At 28.8% G+C, this 19157-nt stretch overlaps 2 protein-coding genes across 7 annotated transcripts; both read left to right on the top strand.

The window, feature by feature from the left end:
• Positions 1-263: 263 nt before the first annotated feature.
• On the top strand, positions 264-5773 carry LOC110667760 (transcription factor bHLH35). 2 transcript variants are annotated; one of them, XM_021828724.2, is made up of 5 exons: positions 264-455; positions 623-785; positions 913-1143; positions 1430-1600; positions 5441-5773. In XM_021828724.2, exons 1-5 carry the CDS (start codon positions 367-369, stop codon positions 5528-5530), a joined length of 744 nt encoding a protein of 247 aa, XP_021684416.1. In that variant the 5' UTR covers positions 264-366; the 3' UTR covers positions 5531-5773. The 2 variants fall into 2 exon arrangements, with proteins under 2 accessions (XP_021684416.1, XP_021684415.1); XM_021828723.2 differs by having other exon boundaries at positions 578-785.
• Positions 5774-7903: 2130 nt separating this feature from the next.
• On the top strand, positions 7904-13138 carry LOC110667768 (protein GAMETE CELL DEFECTIVE 1, mitochondrial). 5 transcript variants are annotated; one of them, XM_021828739.2, is made up of 5 exons: positions 7904-8165; positions 8760-8821; positions 10591-11166; positions 12082-12271; positions 12647-13138. In XM_021828739.2, exons 3-5 carry the CDS (start codon positions 10601-10603, stop codon positions 12851-12853), a joined length of 963 nt encoding a protein of 320 aa, XP_021684431.2. In that variant the 5' UTR covers positions 7904-8165; positions 8760-8821; positions 10591-10600; the 3' UTR covers positions 12854-13138. The 5 variants fall into 5 exon arrangements, with proteins under 5 accessions (XP_021684431.2, XP_021684430.2, XP_021684429.2 ...); XM_021828737.2 differs by having other exon boundaries at positions 7905-8165; positions 10358-11166; XM_021828738.2 differs by lacking the exon at positions 8760-8821.
• Positions 13139-19157: the final 6019 nt, after the last annotated feature.

Genomic DNA, 19157 nt, shown 5'->3' with positions numbered 1-19157 from the left:
TGTAAGCTAGTTAATTAATTTTATTGAATTAATTATTGAAATAATATATTTAAATAATAATTTTTTTAATATATATATATATATTAATTAGATTTGCACTCGGTACCAACGCGGCCTTATAGACCACATCTTATTGGACGGTTAAGATCTTTCTAGAAAGCGGCTTTAGCAAAGCAGAGGAGGTATTGCTCCCCCCCCCCCCCTTCTCTCTCTCTCTCTCTCTCTCTCCCCTCCCTATAAAAGAAAAACACTCACATGTGCAGAGTGAATTTTCTTTGAAAAGAAAAAACCCACCATTTGAAGAGACCATCATCTCTTCTCTCTCTCTCTCTCTCTCTCTCTGCAACATAATTAAGCTCTTCTCCAATGGAACCTATTGAAAATATTGGTGATGAGTATCAAAACTATTGGGAACCTAAAATGTTTTTCCCAAATGAAGAGCTTGATTTTGATAGGTAGAAATTCGGTTTTTTAATTTTTTTCTTTTTTTGGTTTTGAATTCTGTTTTGTTTTACTTGTTTGATCCTTTTTGTTTCTGTTCAAATCTCTTTCTCTTTCTCTTTCTCTCTATTGTTAGGGATGATTTTGCAACTTACAAATTAAGCTCCTTAATTTTAAGCAGCTGGGCCATGGATGAGACGTTTTCCGGCTATTACGATTCCAGTTCACCGGACGGTGGTGCTTCGGCGGCAGCTTCTAAGAATATTGTTTCGGAGAGGAATAGGAGGAAGAAGCTTAATGATAGGCTCTTTGCTCTAAGAGCTGTGGTCCCCAACATTAGCAAGGTGACGCGTTAACCCATGGTTAATTTAGTTATTTACTCACTTGGACCTCTAATTTCTCAACGATGCGAACCTTTTAGAAGATTTGTTGCTCATCTTGCTTTTTGTTTGGTTGATCACATACATTTAGATGGACAAAGCTTCCATCATCAAGGATGCTATTGATTACATCCAAGAACTGCATGAACAAGAGAGAAGAATCCAAGCTGAGATAATGGAATTGGAATCTGGGAAATTGAAGAAGAGTCCTGGTTATGAGTATGAGCAAGAGTTGCCAGTTTTGTTGAGATCCAAGAAGAAGAAAATTGACCAATTCTATGATTCTGGTGGCTCTAGAACTTGCCCAATTGAAGATCTAGAGGTAACTCTTAGTTACTCTTTCCCCCTTCTGGCATAGATAAATCCCACTTCGCAGGATTAAAAATTGATAAAAAAATAGAGTCTTGCTTGGTTCAAAGTCTATACTAAGCTATTTTTTGAATCTATTTTTTGAAAATTAAAGACAAAATACCAACCAAACAAACAATTTAACTTACCATAATTAAATAACACCTAAATTTTATTTCAATGATGCTGAAATTAGTTTAAAAAATGTAAAATATCAAATTTGAGCGTCCATTGAAACTAACAGTACGTGTTTATCTCAGATGAGCGTTGAATACATAGGAGAAAAGACTCTGCTAGTGAGCTTGACATGTAGTAAAAGAACAGATACAATGGTGAAACTGTGTGAGGCATTTGAATCTTTGAAGCTTAAGATCATTACAGCCAATATCACAAGCGTCTCAGGGAGGCTTCTCAAGACTGTCTTTATTGAGGTCAGTACTCTTTCTCTTTCATTCCTACGTGTCAAAATTACTGTACATCAAGCTAAATTTCGTAAAACTCTGTGGTGCGTGCATTGCACGCTCTAGCACATCGCGTCAGTATTCCATCATAATCTCTTTCCACTTAAAATAAATAAAAGCGAAATTTTTAATAATTTTATTATTTTAAAAATAATTTTAATATTATTAAACTAAAATTTATAAAAAATAGAAAGTTTTTAAATAAAATAAATTTAAATTTTCATTAATTAGGAAATTTTATTAATTTTAAGGAATAATTTATTAAGAGGGATGAATGAGTTATAAATATTTTAAATATATTTATATTGCCTTTTTTAGAAAATGGTGAATAAGCCAAATTAAAAAAATAATAAACTTTGAATGGATAATTAATTAATTAATAACATTAACAGAAAATAAACCATTAAGAGCATAAGGGTACATATGAGGACAAAATGGAAATCAATTATATTGAAAAAGTTTTAAGGTTTGTCGGAGTAATGATTCCAATGGGGCCTAGTCTGGATTAAAAGCCTAGTCATATAATGGCATTTCCTTTTATCATTGGTTATGACGACTCTGATGAATAAGGATAAATTTAAAATTTAAAAAAATTATAAAATTAAAGATATATATTAATTTTTTTAATATATATATTTATTAAAAATTAAATTATCAGTATTTACTCAATAAGTTAGCACCAGCCACATTTTAATTTAAAATTTTAATGGAATTGAAGCTAAATTAATTTAAACAAAATTATATGATTTGATCTTAATTTCTCTAAATTTTGAATTAAAAAAATAGTAAAAAAATGGCCGCTCTTCCCATGCAATGGGAAGAGAGAGAGAGAGAGAAAAGTTGATTTAGATTTTAGTCATAAAAAATAAAAATGGTGTGTGAGATATGGGACAAGATTGGAGAAATGATAAGATGCAGACAGCTTTATTAAAGTGAATTGATCACAGCTATATGCAAGGAAATTAAGCATAATCATTATGAGAAGCGTAATGTAAAAGTTCCACTTAAGAAAGAAATTGTTATATATAATTTAATTAAATTTATAAATTAATTAATTTAATTATTAAAAATGCAAATTTTTTATTAATTAAGATTTAATTTTATTCAAAAATTATTTTTAATATATGAATATTAACTCAACAATATTATTAGTGATAAACACCCAAAAAAGTGTCCAAATCAAACCAAAAGTTAAGGACCCCTTTATTACTTTCACTTTAAGCTAAAATATCCATAATTCTACTCTTCCCTTTTCTTAGTTCTATCATTGTTTCATTGTGTTCTGGCAATTTTTATATATTTTTTAATATTTTTTAATAAATCAAATATTTTTCATTTGAAATAGAAAGCCATCATCATAATGATTTAGCAATGATTTAAATTACCCCTAATATCATATTTTTTTCTCTAATGTTTTTAACTATATAATATAATTTTTTTATTACAGTAGAAAAAAAAAACTTTTAGAGAAGAAAAGATGTTGCAATTAAATTCTCAAATTCGCTTGAAATTATCACTATAGTTCATATCATAACTATTTTTTTTTTTAAATTATAAAGTATCTAACTCTTATATATAAGTTTTGGTTTCTATTCGATTTTAATTTAATTTCAAGTTAGGCCAATTTAACTATTGATTTTTTTTAATTTTATTTTAAAAAATAATGTCAAAAAAATATAATTTTGAGATTTTTTGTTATTGTACTCTAATTTTTTTTTTAATAAAAATGTCCTGAATTTTGAATTTGTTTATAATTGCACTTTGTTGTCTTTTCTACAGTTAATTCTAACATATTTTACCATGTTAACATAAAAAATGTTTAAAAAAACTCAAAATTTGCTTTTTTTTTTTTAAACAATTGTACCCTAATTTTTTTTATAACAAATATATCCTAAGCTTCAAACTTCACTACGATTCAAACCTACCATTAGTTGCCCTATTCAATATTATCAGAGATATCAGGTCAGCACATATAATTTTCAAATTTATACTAATTAAATTTAATTTATATTAAAAAAAAGAAAAAAAATTATTTCCAACGAGACTGATACTATTTCTACCAAAAACATAAAGGTTCATCTTCCATCTCCTCACCCCCTCGACTATTAGCTTTCCTCTACCTTCACACCTCACAATGCCTATTTGACACTAATCTACTACACACACTCACTCTATTATCAACAATCAGTGCATTTATTTCTCCCCTACTGTATCAAGGCATACAATATCTCTCTCAATTATCCTCCATCATCTTGACAAGTTATCATCTTTGTAACACTCATCTCTGTCTAACCCAACTCTATCCTTACGAAATCTCAATCTCACTTTCCATTAACCGCTCCTTTCAACAACTTAATTAGACTCATATTAACAGTCTCAAAATAAACTCATTAATTCATCAATTGGAATTTATTTGTAAATTGAGTTTAAAAAAATCACTTTTTACTGTATATTAATTATAGAGTATTAAAATTTTATTTAAAATTAAATTTTATATATTTTAATCATAAAAACTTTAAAATAATAAATAACTTTTTCAAAACTTATATATTATTGAGCTATTAATTGCTTTTGATATCATGTTTGATCGGACGAATTTGTATCTGATTTTGAATAATATGGATTGTGATTGAATTGATATATATGTGATTAAAATATATTAAATTAAAATGAAATTTTAGATAATTTATAATAAATATAGTTGAGATAATGTTAGTTGACGAGGTAATGTGAAATACGCTATATATTCAATAACGTAAAAGCGAAATGCGAACAAAAATTAGATCCGATTTTCACATGTCTTTAGACTCTAATGGTTTGTTTTGGAAGAAACATGTTTCCCATGTGCATTTTGATTTTATAGGACCATGCTTTTAAAACAAAACGACATTAGAAACTTGTTGAATCGCCGAAACTATACTTTGACTCCTAATTTGAACACGTTTGGTATTCCATGCCATTTTGTTTGTCAATTTCGCAGTCTTTGTCACATGCAATTCTTTTATTACGTTCTTCATGATTTAAAATTTATGAAAATGGGATCTTTTTTTTTTTTTTTTCAATTTTATCAAGAATTAATTTTTCTATTTTGATATATTTTTTAAACTAAATAGAAGATTTGAGTGAATATTCTTGAATTTTTTTTAAAAAAATTGCATAATAATTTAATCATTCATTCTATTAATTAAATAATTTTTCATTTAAAATTAGTCTAATTTTCATTAAAATTCAATGAAATGGTCAACGAAATGATTAAAAATAAATATAAACAAATTATTTAAAGTAAAAAAAATCTTTAACATATCATTGAGAAGATTTTTTTGTTTAAAAGGAAAGTAGTATAATATTGAGAATAACAGAAAGTAATTCATATGGTCGACTCGACTTAATTAATTTGAAATTAAAATTTAATTATTAGCTTTTTTTTTTTTTATAAAAACTAATATGAAATTTGCGAAATATCTTAGTGGAAAATGATTTATATAGTTGATTTCAACAAATTTGAGATTAAAATCTTATTGTTGCTGTACATTTTGTCCTTTGAAAAATTAATATGAAAATTTGAGAAATATCTTAAATATTTAAAAATAATTCTAAGATATATATATATTTTAAAAAAATTCCCCTCCACCACCACCCAATCTATTTTCTAAGAATAAATATGTTGATTTTAAATTCATGATGATTGAATCTAGGTAAATTTTTTTTTTCATTTAAATGGAAAAGAAAATTTTAAAAAATTCTAATAGTATTAATTTGAAAGTATATATATGGCATCTGGGTTAATACCTTCTCTCTCTCTATTTACAGGCAAATGAAGAAGAGAAAGATCATTTGAAGATACAAATTGAAACAGCTATTGCAGCACTCAATGATCCAGAAAGTCCTATGAGCATGTAATTAATATAATAATCTCTTTGTTATGAATATGAATATGAATATTGAGACATTTTGGCATTGGATTTCTTTCACTTGTTTTCCTCCTTTGTCTTCTTCTGCCCTTTCTTTTGTGGGTCGTTGTTTGCTTGATGAACATTTTGTAGTTTTGTCTACCTTCTTTGTTACTTGTCTCTCTTTTTCCAAAGAAATTATCATACTCCTAATGTATTACAAGTTAGCAATAATTGTTTTGATGTTTCAAAATTCTGCCTTGTGCCTTCAAGTAGAATTGTTTGGAGCAAAAGAACTCCATAAAATTTCACAGAATTTGACTAATGAGATTTAACTCAGTAATAATGACGTTGTCTTTACGATTATAAAATCTCAAATTTGAGTTCCTATCGAAACAAATTGTATTAAAAAGAATTAAATGAAATTTATTTGTGAAGACTAAAAGGCTAAATTATAAGTATATGACATATTTCATACTAAACTTTTAACTTAAACTGTGTTTGTTTCACGGAAAATAATTTCTATCTGAAAATATTTTTTATTATTTAGTTGTCATAATAAATTAATGATATGTGTATATACCATATATTTATAAATATTTTTATATTTTAATAGTATTATCAAAATCTAAAAAATAAAAAAAATTCTTAAAAAAAGTCATTTTCTTTAAAAATAATTTAATTTTCCTTTTAATCAAAAAATTATTTTTCGTCAACTCATTATTTTAAATATTTTAAATGTTTAAAAATATGAAAAATATTTTATAGGAATATAATTTCTATAAAACAAACGAAACTAATCAATTAAATCTTTGTAAAAAAGAAAAAATTGTTGGGCCGCTCGTGGGATAGATCTCTTCTCTTTTCTCAATGAAGGAAATTATAAGCCCATGTTCTCCCATGATGGGTTAGGAAGTCAAACTCAAAAACTCCCTAAATTTTGGCCCATAAAAGAAGTAGAAATGCGTCCTCATGCCACTCATTTTAAATATCATGTTTGGTTGGGCAATTGTCACACAGCAACTTAATTTTAATTTTTATAAATTTTTTTATAAAAATTATTAAATTTTAATTTTTTTTTATAAAATTAATAAAATTCTAATTTAATTTTATAAAAAATGATCTAAAATTAAATATTTTCAAATTAATTTATTAGTATGTTAATTATTTTACAAATAAAATTATCTAACTAACGGTTGTTAGTGGAGATGAAAAAAAAGAAAATGAATTTGATGATAAGAGGGTAACTATATGTATTTTATGTATTATATATTTATTTAAAAAAATAATAAAATAAAATAATTTTATTTATAAAATAGTTGATAAGTTAATAAGTTAACTTATAAACTTTTAGTTTTCGGTTATAATGACTTTTATAAAAAAAAATTGAAATAAGTAAGTTTTATAAAATAATTTAAAGTTCAGGGAGTTTTAAAAAATACACATAACTGTTATAGTTGATAACTTAATTATCTTAAAGTGTTTGGTAAAATTTTTATCCAACTGTTGATATATATATATATATATATATATATATATATATATATATATATATATATGATTTAATTATTAAAATAAATATATAATTATTAATTTATAATATTGAATTATTTATTTTATTATTACAATAGATATATAATTATTAATTTATTATGCCATATTGTATATTTTATAATTGAAATAAATAAAATAATAATTAAATAATTTAATTTTAAATTTTATACACACAAAAATTATTTTATAAGATATAAATATTTTGTATTTAAAAATAAGAAAAATATTTTAACAAAGTTACGGTATAAAAAGAACTAATCATGGTTAATTTTAATAAGGTTAAAAAAATTAGCAATATCTTTACATATATCACAGTTATACTAAACAAATTATCCTTGTTGTCATTAATTTACCATTATTACATATAATCACTTGGTATTATATAAACAAATTATAGGGTCTATATACTAAAAAGGTAAAAGCTAATGCATTTATTATCTATTTTTAATTTTTAACTTAAAAAATATTTTTTGCTTTATAAATTAATTTAAAAATGAATAATTAATTTTTTAATAAAATTATTTAAAATTAATTTTAAATAATTTAAATATTTAATTAAAAGATTCTTAAAAAGTAATTTAATTTATCAAAATAATAAAAAATAATACATCATTAGTATAATTAAAATAGAATAATATTAATATTTTTAAAAAAATTAAAATAATATAATCTTATAAATAAATAAATTAATTAAAAATAAAAATAATTTACTTATAATTTTTAATTTATTTTAAATAAATTTAATTTTAATTTATAAATAAATTTAAAAATTTATAAATGAAATCTAAATGTCCTTGAAATTCATTAAAGTCGCTATTGTGCAGCAGAGCATCCAATAATTAGCCATTATTCCTACTCTACAGTTCAATTCCCAAACTCTTTCATTCTAACCCTAGGCGTACACTGCCTTCCCTCATTCCTAAACAGCAACAAATAGCCTATCTTCACAGCAGATGAGCACTTTATAGCAAATTCAGCTTCGTTCTCAGCACAGCGCCGAAGACATTCAAACGTGTGGTTCACCGGCGATTCTTGGGTTTGTTCTCGTTTACCCGCCGGCGTTGCTTGGGTTCGTTCTCTACTTCTCTTAGGTCAGTTTATTCTAACTTTACATCTAAACAGAGTTGGTTCTTCCATTTTGCTTGATCTGTTCCATCCACATTGTACCGTGCTTCTACTGTATTCATCTTTCTAGTGGCATGATTAATTACTTAATATTATTCATATACCCATCCCTCTAGTGTTTCCTAAGCTCTGGATGGGGATGTACGAGTAGCTGCATATCTGAGTAATTGAGAGGAGTTTGTAATCTCTGTATATTAAATTTACCTCTTTGATTCTGTCAAATATGTTAGCGATTAGTTGCAGTAATAGACGAAATCGATGAGTTAATCTTAGATGTCCACTAGAAAGAAACGTGCTGGTAGTTAGTAGCAAGCATATTTTCAAGTTTAAAATAGTAAATTATTTATAAAATTATTGGAAATGTGAATACTGGAAAATAGTGACATGTAAAATAGCTAATTTTATATAATTAGCTTTATTCTAACTTTGATTACTGTTTTTTATCATAGTGATTTTTTTTTAATCTTGTAATTAGGTGCTCAAATTTACATTAATTACATACATATTACAACAAATTAATTGTCAAAATCTAATTATAATCTCTTTAATTTCCTTTGAAGCGTTATGATATAAAAAACCACCATCAGCTTTCTCTCAACACTCAGGCAAATCTCCTCCCTTGGTACCTGCTCTTTTCCAACCTGTTTTGGATTGAATTATTTTGTTTCATTGATGGGTTTTATTTGATGTATCGGTTGAATCGAATTAGAATGGATGGGTATTTAGATTTTTCCTTATTCAATTAAAGTCTTATTTGCCAGGTTTATAGCTTGTTTTTGGATTTTGGTAAATCTTGATTTTTCTAGATTGGTTAATTTTCTGTTCAGACGGTGTTTGACTATGCTAATCAAACAAAGTATTGGTTTTTTTCCCTGCATCATTTGATACCACGGTTAATAGAAATGATGCAGCCTGAAATTCTGATAGTCTCCAGAGTCTTAGGTTTTGGGTTTAGATGCAGCAGAACCTATGGATTTTTTACAACTATGGTTTTGTAATATTTTCATTTGTTGCTTTTTGGAAGTTTCAAATGTGCCAAACAAAAAAAGAATGGATTGTTTCTAATTGTTTGCTATTAGAGTCTTAGACGTTTAGAAGATAGTTTCTAATTGTAAGTCTTAGATTTTTAGAAGATAGTTTCTAATTGTAATTTAAAAATTTCTTTCCCAACTTTCTGGATTCAGGTTCAGCAGGTACCAACCCATTTAAATATAAAAATCAAATGGGTTTGGGTAACAAGAAGTAAGTGATTTGGGTTTGAGACGAGTTTGGTAGTATATATTTTATGTGGGTTTGGGCACCTTCAATTATGTGGGTTCCTTGCCCGTTTACATCTCTAACCTAATAAGAGTTAGGGTTCGTGGGAAAAAATTCATATAAACAATCTCGACACAGAAAACTCCTTCCTTCTTCTACAATTCGTTTTTGTTTGTTTCCGTGGCTTCTATAATAAGATCACAAAGAAAAGCACCAGAAATTAACAACAATGGTGCACATCTCTTTTTAATATAACCGTTAGTTTTGCTTTTGTACTACTTTGCTTCTGTTTCTTGACTTATCAAAGCATTTTTTCACTGCATCTGTGATATGCTTTGATTTTGGCTATTCAGTGATTTTTCTTGCTTCTCTTATTCATATTGATGTGGTGTGATTATATAGTGTTTTTAGCTGCTAGTAATTGTGTTTTTTGGGACTGGTATATGACCTCTCTTTGATTAGCGATTTTGTATTTTGATTTGATTTTCTGCTTATTTAGCAGTTATTTTTCTGCGCATCTCACTGCATGTTCAGATGCTTCAGTGTCAGAAAAATTACTGAAATTAGAAATCAGGTGCAAAAACTGAAGGAAAGAAAAACATCGAAAGGGAAAAAAAAATGGAACAATATTGACCCATGCTCCCAGTAGCTGGCCATATATATGCAGGATAACAAAGTTTGAGGTCATGGCTATATATGTGAAGTTTAGTTTATTATTGCTTATTTGGTCATATTTTTATTTATTTTAAAATCTAATAGGCATATGAATGCAAAAAAAAAAAAAAAAAAAATCATTTTCTAATTTATAAATATTATATATTTAATCATTTTATATTAAATATATTTTTAAAAATATCTTTATATATATTGGACTGAGTCGGGCACATGCAAATCCTTTCAGACTGGACCCTCCAATGATCTGGTGACACTGATACTGACAACCTGTTGTTTATTTTAGAGACATGCATTTTTTCACAATCATGTTCTTGATGATTAACCCTAAAGCAAAATTGCATAAATACTGGACCCAAATGATCTCTGCAACTGCAAAATGCTAATTATTTAGCCACATCACTCATAGTTTCTCCAACCTAAATCTTCGATTGCTTCCTGACATCTATTTCAACTCTGAAGAAACACAAATATGCATTCCCTTCGACGCTTAGCAGTTATTACCATAAAAAGAGCAACACCTATCTATGGACTCATCTCCACGATCCCAAAAACGCATTTTGATTCAACTGCCCTTTGCAATTCCCTATCCACCAAGTCCAACAAAAACGACAACGATGAATGGAACGATGCTTGGGAAACTGCCTGGCTGCCAGAGGACATCACAGCCAAAAACAGAGCTCCGTGGGAGACGGACGTGAATTTCCCATCCAAAGACTCAGCGGTGGCGCTGTCACCAGAGGCAGATGCAGAGACCAAGGCATTTGTGGAGGAAATGAATGAAAACTGGAACGAAAGGCGTAAAGTGACCAAGACTCATCAACAACAGCAGCGAGATAAGGAAGGGAAGAGGGGTCCTGGGGATGGGACTTCACTTTATAGTTTGGAGAATATGAAGAAGGATTACAGGTTGAAGAAGCAGAGAATCCATGCTGGGTTATGGATGAAAGAGATTGAGAAGCAACAGGAGGCTAAATTGGGGGATTCAGGTCTAGCTTCAGCAGATGATATTGACCGGTTGCTTGATAGCTGCTCTGAGTACGTTTGCTCAGTTTTTCTTCCTTCTGCAGATTGCTATTTTATTTTATTTTTTATTTTTGATGCTATTTTCTGCTTGGTATATGATGCCTCTGTCAAATAGATAAATGACTCCTTGGAACAGAAAAATTGCAAAATTTCTCCCCCATTGTTATGATTCTTAACCACTTATCAATCCAACATTCAACTTGAAGATTGTGAACTTGCATCATTTTCGATTACAATGTTCGTTATTTCAGCCTTTACTAACTGCTAAGCAAAGGCCTTTGCTCTAGTGCATATTGCCTGATATTGGTTTAATAATTCTATGTTAATTAGTGTTAAGCTAGTTTCAAATTGAATAGCTAGTAATTAAACAATGATCTTAGCTTTGCTTCGGAGTTGAAGCTCAAATACTTACTATTAATTAATACTCTAAAGTTAGCTATTGAATGCATTTATTTTCATTTTCCTACAAAAGCAATAGTAATTTGACAATATAAAACAGCGAAATGTTAAAGATCACGTTTTGAAGGGAGTATGTATCAGACCAAGATGCTTGACTATTTGAGCTGGGAAGTTAACCAACTTTTTTTCGGTCAACCCACATGAAGGATATCTATTCTCGAATTCCTTCATTATTTATTATAGGTACATTATTCAATATAGGCAAAGCCTGTGAAATTCATATAAATTCACTTAATATATTAGACAATTATCTCATCCTTGCACACTTGCTAGTTGCTAGGAACTAAAGCAAAAAGAAACATTTTGTTCTTCACATAGAAGTGGCTGCTTTTCCTTTTTGTTCAAATTCTCTCTCTCTCTCTCTCTCTCTCTCTCTCTCTCAGCAGATAGCACATTTTGAATAAAATTTATAAGATGGGTATTGGGTTATTGTTGAAATTGTTGCATAAATAGCTAGATAATTTGCAGGATTTTTGATACTGCCAACAATGACTTGGACAACTCAAGAGCCCCAAGGTCTTCAGAGTTTAAAAGCAAGCCGGATGGTTGGGAAACAACATCTAAGGTGCAAGATGGGAATATATGGGAGATGTCACAAAGGGAAGAAGATATTCTCCTCCAAGAATTTGATCGTCGAATTGCATACAGCAAATTCCAGGTGAGTCAATACCATCATGCATGTTGCTTGTTTTCTTTTTCTAGTAGTCATAGATGTGAAATGTTCGTCAGCCAAATCATCATCTTTTACCAGTTAATGCACAGGTAATGGCAGTTAGAGCTGTAATCAGATCACAAATTTTGAAGTGGATGTTGATTAACTGAAACAAAAAGAAGAGTGTATGTATGTGTGTTTTTCAGAAGAGAAGTTCAGAAGAAAAAAGGATCTTTGGTGTAGAATGTGGGAATTTTCAAATTTGTGCCATGATGTTCTAATCTAATATTTTTTTTTCCTTTTTTTTTTCTATTGACTTCTTACTCTTCTCTGCTGGTCACCATTCTATTCTTACTTCCTATTTCATGTAATTGCTTGCAGATAGCTAGTTTTATCAAGACTCACATATTTAGCCGGAGAAGACCGATTGATGGGTGGAAATATATGATAGAGGAGCTGGGACCAAATGCCAAGAAAGGGAAAGGTAGTGTCTCAAGGATACCAAGTCTTTCTGACTCATCAACTCAACCATTCAAGGAGGAGAGGACAACAGTTGGCAACAATTTCATGCCCTTGAAGGGGAAATAGTTGCAGGTTTCAATTTTGCAATTTTGTCACATAATCTACATGCTTCAATTCAATTACCTCTCATGTCATGTGTTATAATTATTTCTTTCATTTGCTATCATCAAATGCAAGCAGCACATGGTTCAGATTGACCTTGCATTTGCATAGCAAAAATACCCAAAATTGTGATTTTGGGGAATTAGAGAGAATAAACTGGTGGATATTGCTAGTCATGTTCAATGTGCTGTGAGAACAAGTACAGGTGAATGTGAATTGTTTGTTCCGATTCAGAAAGCAATATTTTCATGTCGCTGCTGTTGTGCATGTTTGGCATTAAGGGTGGAAGAATAAAACTGCTTTTGAAGGAAAAAGTTTCATTTTAGATACTATTGAAAAAATTGTTTTGTTATTTTAATATTTTTATTATTAAAATTTATCAAATAAAATTTTAAATAATTATTTAATATTATTTTATTAATATATTTTAAAAAATATTTTTTTAACAGCAATTTTAATAATAATATCAATTTGTTTAAATAACGCTAAATGTAGATATTCTTTATAGATATATTTTTTTACTAAAAATTTCCATGAAATTTCTTGCATGCTATATCATTTCTGTTTCTAATTAAAGCCTAGCGTTGTCCTCTACTTGTAGCCTTCTAATGATGCAAGATTCCTTTAATTAATCTAATTTGTTTTTCCCAATTATTTATTTGCATTCAATCCATGATTAACAATGTTAAAATTTGGTATTTGATTTTTTTTTTTTTGGGTAAATCTAACTACTCATGAAAGAGGAGAGGTCAAAATCATTACTGGGTATATATAGGATGTCATAAAGCAATATTAATTATATATAAGATCAACTTATGATGCAACTATTATAAAATGATATGTCAATCAAATCGGGAATTTAGGCTAACTATTTATGAGTGTTTAAAATTTTTGTTTGCGAGTTCAATTTATATGTAATTTTATGATTTTAAGTTTTTTGATCATGATTATAATCAAAATATTATTTTTAAAAAAGTTAACTATATATAATAACAATAATAACAATACTTAGAAAAAAAAATATAAACCATCAATATGAAACGGGACTTATTTAAAAAAAAAAAAAATTAAATAAATAAACGAGACTTTAGTTCATAACTCAAATATAAATTGTGTGTGGGAGGAGTGCAAAGAAGTAAGATAAGATTATTATTATTATTATTATTATTATTATTATTATTATTATTATTATTATTATTATTATTATCTTGTTTGCAAGGAAGTTTTGGTTTAATAACTTTACATTGTTTAAAAGAAAGTTTAAAAAAGATAAACAATAAATATTATAAAAACATTATTAGATTTGTAACTCAAAATTCTATTAAGATTTGAAGACCCTTTTTCTAGTTTGAGTGAAAAAAAATTTGTTTAATAGGATGAAGGATTATTTCCTAAAAGGACAAACTCATATTATACTGTTATTTCTTAATTGAGTGAAATTCCTAATTAAATTAGAATCGAGAAATTAATACTATAAATAAGTGTATAATGAAAAGGTTATTTGACTTTGTCTATGAAGAGGACTCTTGCCTATTGCGGAGAGGATAATTCACCTAAGGAAGAAGAGGTTTTTACCTATTGAGTAGAGTAATACTTGCCTATTATAGTCTCGTAAAGAGATAGGGGTTTGCAGTTTCATGGATAGAGAGAGGCTTCGTTTAAAGTGGGCATAATCCAAGAGGAAGAAACTATTGTCTATTGTAGTTTAAGACAACCTTTGTGTGTAATAGTTAAAATAATAAATATATTAGGTTTTATCTATAAGAAAATGAGAGATTTTAATATATTTATTATGAACAGTTATGATGTTAGAATTATCTTGGGTGTAATTAAGATGATGAGTAGCTAGATTTAAGCTTGTAATTAATGATTATTTTTATTGATAGTATAAAATAATATACCCATGGACGTAGTCCTGTATTGAGAAAGTAAACCACAGTGTATAATAAATACTCTTATTATATAAGGAGATATAAATTAACCTTTAAAGTAATAATAACTAATTTTCAAAAACATTTTTTACATGTAATAATAATAATAATAATAATAATAATAATAATAATAATAATAATAATAATAATAATAATAATTTTTTACAATATTATCATCGTGCTAGTTTATTTATGCTTAAGGAATCAATTTGATAAAAACACAGTTACTTAAACTGTAAACTACGTCTAGGATAATATTTTTTTTTATTGTTTGGTTGTAATATTAAACTAATGGTATGTATTTATATTGCATATATAAGTATTTTGTATTTTATTGGAAAGGCAGCTATTAGCTGCCACTTATTTTGCATTTATTTAGGGTATTTGTTTAGGAATTTTTGTGTGCATATCTGTTCTTACCTTTTGTTGTATGATTCTGATACAATTTTGATAGTTTAGCTTGATTAGGAACCTATTTGTTAGCTGTAATTTATATATATATCTTTGATTTCTGGGGCAATAAAGATCAGAATTCTTATTTCAAAATTTCTTAGTTCTTTTACATGGTATCAGAGCCATGGCCGATGAAAAGAAAAATGAGAGTTCTAGATCAGGGAAGAAAACTTCTAGTTCTTACACACTGAATTCGAATGACAACTCAGGTAACTTGATTACCCAAGTTCAGTTGAAGGGCAAGAATTACGAAGAATGGGCGCGAGCTATGCGGACTGCATTGCGGGCCAAAAAGAAATATGGTTTTATTGATTGATCTGTCAAGTAACCAGCAGATCACTCACTGGAACTCGAAAATTGGTGGACGGTTAACTCTATGCTGGTTTCTTGGGTGTTTAACACCTTTGAACCGACGCTTCGCTCGACCATCTCTCACATGGAGAACGTAAAGGATCTGTGGGAGGATATTAAACAGAGGTTCTCGATTGGGAATGGTCCACGAATGCAGCAACTGAGATCGGATCTGGCGAATTGTAGGCAGGAAGGTCAACCGATCATGTCCTATTTCGGAAGACTCAAAACGTTATGGGATAAAATAAACAACTATGATCGATACGGTGTGTATCCTGCGAGTGCAGATGCAATCTTACCATTGAATTGGAAAGAAAGCGTGAAGAAGAGAGAGTTCATCAGTTTTTGATGGGCTTAGATGAAGAAGGATATGGGACAATGCGCTCTAATATTTTAAGCACTGAACCCTTGCCCAATTTGAATCGTGCCTATGCTATGGTTGTTCAGCAAGAGCGGGTGCGAACTATGACACGAACCAAGGAAGAAAGAGGCAATCCTATGAGTTTTGCAATTCGAGCAGGTAGTCGAAATTCAGGGGGGGATAAAGACAAATCCTCAATTTGTTCTAATTGCAACTGAGAGGGACATGATGCTGAAAGTTGTTTCCAGCTGATAGGTTATCCGGAATTGTCACGACCCAAAATTCTGAACCGTGACCGGCACATAATTTAAGTATTCTTAAATCATGCAAGCCTTATCAGAGTATCTTGAATGAATATATTGTCACTTACTAATCTCAAAAATAGACAAAATCCAAATAAACAAAATCTTTGAATAAACATCATAAATATCCCATAGGTAAATCATGAGTCTCTACAGATTCAATAAAAACTTAAAACTGTTCATAAACCAAACTAATTATTAGCCCGAGAAAACACGAATTTCAGCATACCATGAGAACAAATCAAAGTTGTCCCTCTCCCAGAAAATGGTCTGAATATTTGGATCACCAGAATTCTACCGATCCAAAAGCAGATAATGACAGAGAAAAAGTGGTTTGAGCTAGATGCTCAGTGAATGATAATTATAGCACACAACGGAATAGGAACAGGCAGACGCTTGATTAATTTCACAACAAATTTTCTATTCAATAAAATCATGCTCATGCTGTCAAAATCATTAATAAAATAACTTCATAAAACATATATATATAAAAGAAATTTATTCAATAAAAATTTATGGTACAGTGCACTAGGATGATGATACCCCACATCACCAAATGCCAGATGATAAGCGCGCTACCAGATATTAGATACCTTCTTTCTCCTTCACAGATATCAATGCATATGATACTAATGCAACCCATAAACTGCAATGATGCATGACTCGACAATATAATCTAATACCGTGATAGTCCACACGGCGGGGCCAGATAATAGAAACAGATACTGGGCACAGGTACCAATTCAAAAAAGAAAATCAATTTGTACAAATCAATCAAAATCAATAAAAAATCTCAAATAGCAAATAATAACTGATAGTGCAATTCCAATAGTGTACTTCAATAGTTTCAGAGAGTCAATAAAATCAGATCAATCTCAAATCAATTTAGTAACACATCGGTAAATTTTATAGTCAAATATCAATCAATATAAATACATTAAAGGCCTGTTCCCGGAATCCTAATAGGTCTAATGCAGAAATAGTTGACAAAATCAATTATTTAATCAAAATCGAAGTAAAATTAAAGAATAAAATAAAACTCTAGAAAATCACATATAAAATAATTGTTAAAATATTGATTTAAAATTTTATTTAATAACAAACTTAATGCTAAGAAATTTTAAAAGGGACTAAAACGATGCCATGTACTATAATTACCACTCACCTGAAACCTCCAAAATAATAGCTAGATTCAATAAAAGAGAGACAATTTTAGCTGACAGAATGAATTTCTGAATTTCCTACATACCCAAAATATAAAAGAAAAATATTTAATAATAATAAAATAAAATAATTTTAAAATAATTTTAATATATATATATATATATATATATATATATAATCTAAATTGAAGGTTACTATCTCACAGTAATCATGATCAACCCAATTCAATACCAATGGTCAAAGAAAAAAAAAATAAATTTCTAGAGTAGTTGTAAGAAATCGAGGAAAGAAAATAAAATCAAATTCACCAATTATTGAATAAAGAATGAGAATTTTTACCTTGAAAACAGAATCGAAGGTGATGAATAGAGAAGTAAAAATTTAGGGATTCTCTGCGCACATCAGATTATAAATAGTAAATTTTTTATATTTATACATATATATATATGTACATATATAATAATAATTTAAAAGATAATGAAAATACCTGTTGAGAGTATTTGATAGAAAAAGGAGGTGACAAATAGGTTTTGAGAGCAAAGTTTAGCAGAAGAGATGATTAGGGTATATATATATTTCAAGAGTTCTATTAGGTGTAGAATGGGATAAGAGTTATTATTGAACTGGGTTGTTCAGATTGCAGATATATATTTAATTTCAAAAATAATATATATATATATATATATATATATCTAAAAATAAATAAGCAGACCATCCAATAAAATATATATATTTTTTATAAATATATTAAATTATTGTTAGCTAATTAAAATAAAATAATAATAAATAATAAATATATATGGGTTTCCACATACTTCCCCCTTTAAAAAAAATTCGGTCCCCGAATTTGAATAGACAAAATTCTAACCTGAAGAATCAAATAAGTAAAGATATTTGGCTTGCATTTCAGATTTTGCCTCCCATGTGGCCTCACTACTTGAGTGATTATGCCACAAGACTTTGATCAAAGCTACTTCCTTAGATCGGAGTTTCCTAATTTGTCGATCTAAAATCTTTACTGGTTGCTCTTCATATGACATATCATCCCTAAATTGCATGGTTTGAGGTTGTAACACATGAGATGGATCTGGTACATACTTCCTAAGCATAGAAATATGAAAAACTGGATGTACATGTGCAAAACCAGGTGGAAGGGCTAAACGGTAAGCAACTGCTCTAATTCTCTCCAAAATTTCAAATGGACCAACAAAACGAGGGCTAAGCTTCCCTTTCTTCCCAAACCTCATGATTCCTTTCATAGGGGAAACTCTCAGAAATACATGATCACCAATCATAAATTCTACATCTTTACGCTTAGGGTCAGCATAACTTCTCTGTCGACTTTGAGCAGTCAAAAGTCGATCACGAATTAGTCGAACCTTTTCTGAAGTTAATTGTATCAACTCTGGTCTAGTAAGCCTTCTTTCTCCAACTTCATCCCAACAAACCGGTGACCTACACTTTCGACCATATAATGCCTCATATGGAGCCATCTCTATACTTGCCTGATAACTGTTATTATAAGCAAACTCCACTAAAGGCAAATGATGATCCCAACAGCCACCAAAATCCATAACGCATGCACGAAGCATGTCCTCTAATGTCTGTATGGTCCTTTCTGACTGTCCATCCGTCTGAGGGTGAAAAGCAGTACTAAAGTCTACTCGTGTTCCTAAAGCTTCTTGGAATTTCTTCCAAAATCGAGA

The sequence above is a fragment of the Hevea brasiliensis genome, chromosome 13, assembly GCF_030052815.1.
Source record: "Hevea brasiliensis isolate MT/VB/25A 57/8 chromosome 13, ASM3005281v1, whole genome shotgun sequence".
Taxonomy (NCBI): domain Eukaryota; kingdom Viridiplantae; phylum Streptophyta; class Magnoliopsida; order Malpighiales; family Euphorbiaceae; genus Hevea; species Hevea brasiliensis.
This window is presented reverse-complemented; position numbering and strand designations above follow the sequence as displayed.

Excerpts from the sequence above, each read along its gene's own strand:
- LOC110667768 (XM_021828738.2), top strand. The coding sequence starts at position 10,601 with ATGCATTCCCTTCGACGCTTAGCAGTTATTACCATAAAAAGAGCAACA. Across the intron at positions 11,167-12,081 it reads TTGCTTGATAGCTGCTCTGA|GATTTTTGATACTGCCAACA; the intron begins GTACGTTTGCTC and ends GATAATTTGCAG. Across the intron at positions 12,272-12,646 it reads TTGCATACAGCAAATTCCAG|ATAGCTAGTTTTATCAAGAC; the intron begins GTGAGTCAATAC and ends AATTGCTTGCAG.
- LOC110667760 (XM_021828723.2), top strand. The coding sequence starts at position 367 with ATGGAACCTATTGAAAATATTGGTGATGAGTATCAAAACTATTGGGAA. Across the intron at positions 786-912 it reads TGGTCCCCAACATTAGCAAG|ATGGACAAAGCTTCCATCAT; the intron begins GTGACGCGTTAA and ends ACATACATTTAG. Across the intron at positions 1,601-5,440 it reads TCAAGACTGTCTTTATTGAG|GCAAATGAAGAAGAGAAAGA; the intron begins GTCAGTACTCTT and ends CTCTATTTACAG.